Raw genomic sequence first — 9,236 nt, forward strand, 5'->3', positions numbered from 1 at the left:
CCTACATAGGACGCATTAGTCAATATTAAATATTGAGTTGTGCTGTGTACCTTTCTTAGCTCCTTGAGATAATTATGTTTTCTACGATTTTTCAAACCATTCATGGTAAGGTGTTTTGCCAGCTCTGCTTTTCTGAGGGCATCAGCCCTTGGTTGTAATGGCCTCTTCTCTGAGTGTTGTTCTGTAGATATATCTCATCAGGGGAGCAAACTTGTCTCTTCTTTTTTCACTCACTTCTCTCTTCTTTTATTCCCCCCTTTCTCTTATTCATGTCTTCTTTCCCACTCCCCATCACCTGTTTTTCTTGCTGTCTCCCCCTCCTTCCAAGTTCTCTCTATTTCCCTTCTGGTTCTGGTGCCCTTAAAACACCCCCCTTCCCTCCTTCTCTTGACCCCGATTACCAAAATTTCTTGACAGGTCTCTTTGCCCTCTCCCCTGCCTCGTCCTCCCCTCCCCGGGTCGGTCCTGCCCTGCCTCTTCTGCCTTAACCCCGGCCCTGTCACTAGGATCCTGTGGGTGGAGGTGGATTCTACCGACTGCCTCTTTCTTCTCACTCTCATCTTGGTGGGGTCCATAGCCAGTTCTCCTGTTGCTCAGAGATGTGGAGGCAGTTGCTAAGAGACAGTGAAACGTCAGTACCTGGCCCTCGAGGAAAAAGGGGAATGAGAAAGGGAGAGGGGAGGGGGAGGGATGGAGAGAGGAGAGGAGAAGGAGGAGGAGGGGAAGGCCTGGCGGCAGCCTCCTAACCCAGCTGATTTAGCACCAGCTGAGTTTCAGGGAGAAGCATTCGGATTCTGTGAACTTTCTTTCAAGCATCCACTCTCTGGTCCCCTTTTTGGGTGAAAGAGGGGGCACTGGGATTTTGGGACAGGACGCCACAGAGGATGCCACCCCGGAATTCTTGAGACATGGAGGAGGAGAGGCAGGGGGAGGGGAAGAGCCAGAGAGGCAATCTGTTATGATGAAGCAGCAAGTGGAGATTCCAGGATGAGCCGGGGAGACCCGTGCCTGCCGCAGATTGATGGCTGTGTCCTTGGAACGGAGTGAGTACGCTCGTGAGGGCCTGTAGGCGAGTGAGGGAGAGATCTCGGAGGAACGCGTCTGGGTAAAGGGAAGTTGGGGTGGTTTCCCAGAGGGGCGGATTGAAGCTGAAAGAAAAGGCAGTGCAGGACAAGGAAACAAGGAAGCATCTAGTGTGAAAGGAGGCCAAGTGAGGACAGCAGGTGGGCAGAAGAAACGAGGGGCCTTGCCGGCGCAGGGTGGACAGTGGGCTCGGGTGTGTCATTGTTCTCTGTCCCTCTAACTGCGAAGGGACCGCATGTGGGTGTAGGTTTCTGCTGAGGGACAACGAGGAAGGGAGTGGAGTATTTGTGGGAAAGGATGCTGGGATTGGGGTGTGCACTGGGGGTGACAGATGGTGGGAGCAGACGCGAAAGGGGACTCTGCTGAGTGTGTGTTCAGAGGGGAGGTGGGTGCATGGGGCAGGGCAAAATATGGGGTGTTCCAGAAGAAGAGTGGTGTGTGTGTGTGTGTGTGTTTGTGTGTGTGTGTGTGTGTGTGTGTTTGCATGAGACAGAAGAACTGAGCGTCTGAAAGGGCGTACAACCTGGCCAGAGTGTGTGTCTGCATGTTTTCTTAGGGAGTGTGCAGGGGCGGGGTGTTTTGTGTTTATGAGGGTGGAACTATGAGGAGGAGAAAATGCGACCAAAGAGTACCGTGCAGGTCATGGTGGGTAGGGTGACAACAATGGAAACCCAGGGTGCCCACACCTGAGGACAGTCTGCAGAGAACTTTAAGGCTCAAAGAGAGATCAGCAGGCAGAGAGAGCAGTTGGGATGTGGGACCAGACATCTAGGTGAGGGGAACACTAGCTATCTCCTACCTCATGGATTTCCTTGTCCACAGAGGGAACTCTGCCTCTGCCTGTGGGATACGGAGCCAAGCAGAAGGAGGTGCTGGCTTGGAGAAGTGGCCAGAGCTCTCCTAACTGGCCCCAGCCCCACCCTCTTGGACACATGGCTCTTCTCAGTCTCAGCAGTCCAGAAAGTGGGTGTCCCTGGGGGTCCTCCCTGCCCTGGGGAAGACAAAGCCTCCAAGAGGACTCTAACAGCCACTGAAACTGAAGGATTTGGTTTTCAGGAGGCCCATGGAGACTCACTTCCCCCTGGTCTCTCTTCCCCAAACACCCACCACAGGGCCCCCTGGGACTCAAGCTCACCGAGCCACTCACTATAAGAAATGGCCTCTGAGAGCTTGATTGCTGGAGACCCGGATTCAAGCCTGGTCTCCTAGCCAGTCTCGGATTTGGGGCAGGACTTCTTGGGGAAAGTGCGAGGACCTTTAAAAGGGCAGCTTTCATCTCCTTCACCTCCAGGTTCCCACCTCTCATGCAGAGCACCAGGAGGAAGCACCCAGCAGGCATGGGGGAGAGACACACAAAAGGTCTGCAGGGAGCCTTCCAGGAACCGCTGGCAGCTGGTCCAGCCTCATCCTCTTGCCCTTCCCAGCTCAAGTTTTGATCATCTTTCTAGATCCTGGGGGATCTCAACTGGGTTTCTTACCCCTTCAACTCCAGATGGAGATTTTCTGCAGATCTCACCTGGGAAGCTCTTTTGTCCTTAAAGGCTCCCAGGAAAGGCTTGAGCCATGATACCATGTGCTACGAAGCCCCACCTTCCAGGTATCTGGCCCCTGATGTAACTGCCATCCTGTGCTACAGACTCTTGAATCCATGGACACAGCCCCAGCCCCAATGAGCTCCCTTCAACACTGCTGGTACCAGATGCCTAAGATGGGGACCACCTGGGCCCAGCTTCCCTGGCCCGGGCCACCCCACCTAGCCATGCTTCTGGTCTCCCTCCTCTTGGCAGCCAGGGTGATGCACTCGGATGCCGGCACCAGCTGTCCAGTCCTTTGCACGTGCCATAGCCAGGTGGTGGACTGTAGCAGCCAGCGGCTGTTCTCCGTGCCTCCAGACTTGCCAATGGACACCCGAAACCTCAGCCTGGCCCACAACCGCATCGCCACCGTGCCACCCGGCTACCTCACGTGTTACATGGAGCTCTGGGTGCTGGATTTGCGTAACAACTCCTTGGTGGAGCTGCCCCCAGGCCTCTTCCTGCACGCCAAGCGCTTGGCACACCTGGATCTGAGTTACAACAACCTCAGCCACGTGCCGGCTGACATGTTCCAGGAAGCCCATGGGCTGGTGCACATTGACCTGAGCCACAACCCATGGCTGCGCAGAGTTCACCCACAGGCCTTCCAGGGCCTGGTGCAGCTCCGAGACCTGGACCTCAGCTATGGAGGCTTGGCTTTTCTCAGCCTGGAGGCCCTTGAGGGCCTGCCAGGGCTGATGACCCTGCAGATTGGTGGTAACCCCTGGGTATGTGGCTGCACCATGGAACCCCTGCTGAAGTGGCTTCGAAATAGGATCCAGCGTTGCACAGCAGGTAAGGAAAAGGAGCAGGACTGGGCTTGCCTGGCTGAAGACAATGACCCCCAAAGCAGAAGCAGGGACTTAGAGCCCTAGAGTACCTACTGTGTGCTCAGATCCCTATTTGCCTGTTTTAGTTCACCAGCTCTTTCATTCAACAAGTATTTGGTGAGCACTTGCTATGCTGGGGTAAGTACTGTGGGCTCCCATCAGTTAGTAAGACAGGCAATTGTCTCTGTGGTACCTGGGAGTACATGAGGCAGACAGACAGAGAACAAATAGCTAGTCATAGAAAGTATGTAATGAGCTTCTACCTTGGTGGCACAATAGCTAAGCACTTGACTGCTAACCAAAATGTTGGTTGTTCGAACCCATCGCTGAAGCTCCTCAGGAGACAGATATGGTGATCTATTCCCATAAAGCTGGTTGTTGTTGTTGAGTGCTGTCAGTGAATTTTAATTCACAGTGACCCTATAGGACAGAACAGACCTGCCCACAGGGCTTCCCATTTGGATAATCCCCAGAGTCCCTGGGTGGAACAAACTAAAAGGTTGGAAGTTCAAGACCACCCAGAGACTCCTTAGAAGAAAGAACTGGTAATCTATTTCAAAAATAAAAAATAATCAACCAGTGAAACACAGTTTTACTCTGGACTCACATGGGGTCCCCATGAGTGAACTGAAGGGCAACTCAACTGAACAGGACTTTATCCTCATGAAGGGGCTGAGATTTCAAACAATTAAAGGACTTTTTCAATGTCACTCATAGAAATCGGTAGGGACAAGGAAAAACCCAGGTTGATTTGACTTCTGAGCTCTGTTCTACCCTATGAGACTTCTTTCTAAGTCTACTGAGTACCAAGAAGACTGTCTGACAAATGGTGAAGGGCAACACTGTTTGTTCTGGTGCTCACTAAGTGCTAGGACCAATTCTAAGCATGTTACATGTGTTAGTTCATCTTCTCCTCAAGAGAACCATAATGCAGACTTGCTTTACAGAGGGCAGAAAAACACAGAGAGGTTCAATAACTTGCCCAAAATCACATTGTTGCTAAGTGGAGACAGGAATCGAACTCCAGAAGTCAGTCTGACTGTCCTCTAGCTGTACCTGAAGAGCCAGATTCTGAACTCACAGGAAGAGCCAGGGGCTGAGTAATGGGCAGGTCAAAGGACCTCAGCAGAGTTTTATAAGGTTTGAGCATAAGGTAAGGAACTGAGAGGATGAGTTAAGATGTGGTAGCCAGCCATTCCCAGCTAGAGGGTGGATTGGGACCTGAAGAAGCCCAAACCACACAGATATGATGGGTCCTGGCCCACCTAGCAGTGACCTCACTGGCCAGGTGGCAGGCAATATCCAGCTGTAGACCCTCCATCATGTACAGCACTAGGTCTGGACTCACTTCTTGCCATAGAACCCCAGGAAGAGGTTGGGATCCAACCCAGAGGCGTTCCTGGTGCAAGGTCTCCGTGTGTGCTCAGAAGAGATGTTGAATGAGGTGGGAGGAAGAGGAAAACTGCGTGGGGAGCACAGGACTGAAATAGCTTGGGGGGCTGTGGGTCACGATTCCAATGTTTTCACAGAGTTGTGGGCAGAGTTTCTCTGGGACCAGAATAGCTGGGGACTGAGATGGGGCGAAAGTGGGGGACAGGAGGAGGAGCTGGGAGAGTGGTCTTCCCACCTGCTCTCCTTCTCTGCCTCCCCTTCCTCACTCCTGCATTAAGGACAGAAAACACAGTTTAAGACACTCCTCTTCCCTCAGACCTACAGATCTCTTTTTCTCAGTCATCTGAGTCCTCACTGCCCTGCTGAAGAATCAAAGACTCCCATCTCTGCAGTCTCACAGATGAGGGACCACGATGAACACGCAAGCAGGTCACAGCTAGGAACCCAGGGCCCTTTTTTCCCCATAGAGCGTCCTGCGCTCCACACCACACCATCCAATGTATTTCCTCTTAGAGACCAAGAACTTGCCAGTGTCGGTAGGACTGGATTATCCTCTTCCTTTATGTCTTTTTCACCTCTTTTTCCTTTTTTCTTCATGTAATTCCCAGTATTACTGATGCTTTTTGGGCACAGTTCAACAGAGGGAGGTCTAAGAGCACCCTTAGGACAAAATCTGACTTCAAGACTGGCCCCTTGTTCACCAGAGAGCACGTCAAGCCCAGGACCTCCTACCATTGCTCTCCGAGTGTTCTCGGGCTGGTCCATGCTCATGTCCTCATGTACCCCAGCCACAATTCTCTCATCTCCATCACTACTGCTCCAATACACATACACACCTAAATCGTACATCTAAGAGTTCAGGGCCTTCCCGTTTCCTAATAGAGAGAGCCCTTGAGGGGTCAACTCCAGACACCTTCTCATCTTGGGCTGGGTCTGTAGTACTGTGTACCCAGGTGTCAGGGACCATTCCACCCAGGGTTTGAGGCAAGCTGCATCTAAACCTGACTCTCCATTTCTAAAGACAATGATGCTCATTCATTTCTCAAAAGGCTTGATCCAAATCAATCATTTTATTCTCTGTCTTCAAAATCTGCCGGTTGAACCAAGAGCATTTGTGTAGCACATAATTTAGAAACATTCCTCACATTCATCTTCTTAAAGAATTTATTTAAGGTTAGATCATTCCCCTTTTCCTAGAGGAAAAGCATAAGAGCCAGAAAGACAAAACTGACTCACCCAAGGTGAGAGATGGAATCATATTTACCCAGTGATGGAGGGACTGACTGGCTTCTCCAAAACTTCCTCTTTCCTGGCCTTGCTCTCTGCAAGTAATTGTTATTAGCTGTGATGCCCAAGAGGAAGCCAGTGGCCACAAAAGTGTTCCCCAAGATCCCAAGGTCCAGCTGGCAGTACTGCCACCTACATGCCACTCTTATTTCCAAGGCAGAGAGAGTAAGGTGAGACGATGGATGTCCATCACACACCTCATAAAAGTGACTCTTGGAGGGTGAGACAAGAGCCTCAAATATTGGAGATAACTGTAGTTCTGCAGAAGGAGAAGTCGCCTTCCTTCAGAAACATGTGGTCAGAACATGACCCTCACTGACATGTCAAGAAAGGCTAACCTAGGATAATAATAAAGCCACACATTTACAGAGTTCTTATGGGAGTCCCTTGGTGATGTGAATGGTCGATGGCTCCGCACCTAACTGAAAGTTTGGAGGTGTCTTGGGAGAAAGGTTCAATGATCTACTTTTGAAAATCAGCTATTAACAATCCTATGGAATACAGTTCTATTCTGACATACATGGGGTTATCATGAGTTGGAGTCATCTCAACAGCAACAAGTTTGTTTTTAACATTGCTCTTCTTGTTATGCCATCGGGTTGGTTACAACTCATAGAGAACCTGTACAGGGTTTCCGAGGGGCAGCTGGTGGGTTTGAGCTGCTGACCTTGTGGTTCACAGTCCAGTGCTTAGCCTACAACACTACATAGTGCTTATTAGGAACTAGGAACATCTAATTTATTGTATTAACCCTATAAGGTGTATATTATTACTAGTCCAATTTTACCAGAGTCCATACTCTTAACTCTACACCCTATATATATATGGAAAAAACACCCGGAAGAGAAGAAAGATCCAATGTTTTGAAGTTGGACAGAGTCATTCACTCATGGATTCATTGAACAAACATTCACTGAGCACTTAGTTTGGACAAGACACTGTTCTAGTGCCAAGGATACTCTGGAAGGAGCTAGTACTCAAAGGGGGAGGGGAGATAGACAATAAATGCATAGTCTGTCAGACAGTGATGAGTACTAGATAAAAAAAGCAGATTATGTGAGATGGGAAGAGCTTCGAGCAAGATGAAGTGCGTATGGCTGTTTTATGTAGGATGGTGAGAGCAAAGCTCACTAATACGGTGATATTGGAGCAAAGACAACAGGACTATGGGACTGAGCTGGGCAGAAATCTTGGGGTGAAGCATTCCAGCAAGGCCTTCTCAAGAGGGAATGTATTTAGGGTTATGAAAGAATGGTCAGGGTTGTAGCTGGAGCAAAATCAGTAAGGAGAAGAGAGGAAGAGAGGAGGCCACTGTGAGGACTTTGGCCTTATCTCTGGGAGGATGGAAAGCCAGGTGAGGGTTTCAAGCAGAGTTACGTGATCAGACTTCAGGTTTGAAAGGATCGCTCTGTCAACTATGTTTGGTTTAAGGACAGAAACTAGGATCAATTCGAAGGCAGCTGTAAAAGATGACAGCAGTTTTCATTGCGTTGGCTCCAGTTTATGGTGACCTCATGTGTCAGAATAGGAAGGTAATCCTTAGTATTCAATGGGTGGTTTTTCAGAAGTAGTTCACCAGGTCTGTCCGAATGAACTTCATTTGTACTATCCAGGGACTCCACAAGAGAGGGTTTTGGTTGTTAAGTCTCATCAAGTCAATTCTAACACATATCGACCCTGTAAAAGGGTTTCTAGGCTGTAAATCTTTGTGAGAGTAGAAAGCTTCATCTTTCTCTCAAAGCTTGGTGAGCCTGAACCACTGGTTAACAGTCTAGTGTTTATATTATACAGCCACTATGATCCAGAAGATATGATTGTTGTTGTTGTTGTTGTTGTTAAGTACCATCGAATTGCTTCCAACTAATAGCAACCCTATATAGGGTTTCCGAAGAGCATCTGGTGGGTTTGAACCATCGACCTTGTGGCTCAAAACTGACCTCGCGGTCCAGTGCATTATCCAGCAGTTCCACACCAGGACCCCATAAGAAATTATTGTTGTTGGTTTTTGTGAGGATTTATAGTGACCCTGTATAGGGTTTCTAAGTAGCTAACGATGAGTTTGAACCACTGACCTTGTGTTCCAGTGCTTTATCCTACAATGCCACACCAGGACTCCTAAGAGATATTGTTGTTGTTAAGTGCCGTCAAGTCGATTCCAACCCATAGCAACCCTGTGTAGGGTTTCCAAGGAGCAACTGGTGAACTTGAACCACCGACCTTGTGGTTCAAACGACTTTGCAGTCTGCTGCATTAGTCCACAGTGCCACCCCAGGCCTCCATGTGTTAGAACCTCATCAAAATGTCAGACCTACCACTAATGGTAGCTCTTGTACTTTAGGTAAATTATGAAACTCTCCAAGTAGTGATTTTCTCATCTAAAAAAAATTACATAAAAAATACTTGCCTTGAAGGTTGTTAGGAGAATAAAGGAAATAAGTAATGTTTGGGGGAAGAAGATAAGTAAAGTTTTTACACTTCCTCTGAAAGTGATAGGAATGCTCCAACCCACTCCATTGGACCTCACCCTCCCTGCGTCCTGTGTTGTAGATTCTCAGTTGGCCGAGTGCCGGGGCCCCCCTGAAGTTGAAGGCGCCCCACTCTTCTCCCTCACTGAGGAGAGCTTCAAGGCCTGCCACCTGACACTGACCCTGGACGATTACCTCTTCATCGCTTTTGTGGGTTTCGTGGTCTCCATTGCATCTGTGGCCACCAACTTTCTTTTGGGCATCACAGCCAACTGCTGCCACCGCTGGAGCAAAGCCAGTGAAGAAGAAGAGATTTGATGTGGGAGCTTCGCGTCCTCCATGCTGCCCACCACTGCTGGACATGCTTACTTGTTGCCCACTCTGGTTCCGTGCGTAAAGAACCATGGGAACAAAGTCGGGAAACTCACCTTGGGCATTGACTTTGGGCCAAGCACTGTGCTGGAAATTGGGACTGTATTATGAATTCGACTCAGTTCCTGCCCTGAAAGCACTAACCAACATCTAGGAGGGGAAAGAGATTCCAACACTCTTCCTTTTAAGATGATAGGTCAGTACTGTGAGCACATCGTTATGGAAGCTCAGAG

General features: G+C 49.3%; 1 protein-coding gene across 1 annotated transcript; it reads left to right on the forward strand.

Moving 5' to 3' along the window:
* The first annotated feature begins 2,662 nt into the window (after nt 1-2,662).
* Nucleotides 2,663-8,949, forward strand: LRRC55 (leucine rich repeat containing 55). Its single transcript, XM_006875742.1, has 2 exons — nt 2,663-3,452; nt 8,714-8,949. The coding sequence occupies exons 1-2, from the start codon at nt 2,732-2,734 to the stop codon at nt 8,947-8,949; spliced, it is 957 nt and encodes a 318-aa protein (XP_006875804.1). The 5' UTR covers nt 2,663-2,731.
* The last annotated feature ends 287 nt before the right edge of the window (nt 8,950-9,236 follow it).

The sequence above is a fragment of the Chrysochloris asiatica genome, unplaced genomic scaffold, assembly GCF_000296735.1.
Source record: "Chrysochloris asiatica unplaced genomic scaffold, ChrAsi1.0 scaffold00339, whole genome shotgun sequence".
NCBI lineage: Eukaryota > Metazoa > Chordata > Mammalia > Afrosoricida > Chrysochloridae > Chrysochloris > Chrysochloris asiatica.

Coding starts and splice junctions, on each gene's coding strand:
- LRRC55 (XM_006875742.1), top strand. CDS start 2,732: ATGGACACAGCCCCAGCCCCAATGAGCTCCCTTCAACACTGCTGGTAC. Junction 3,453..8,713: donor GATCCAGCGTTGCACAGCAG/GTAAGGAAAAGG, acceptor CCTGTGTTGTAG/ATTCTCAGTTGGCCGAGTGC.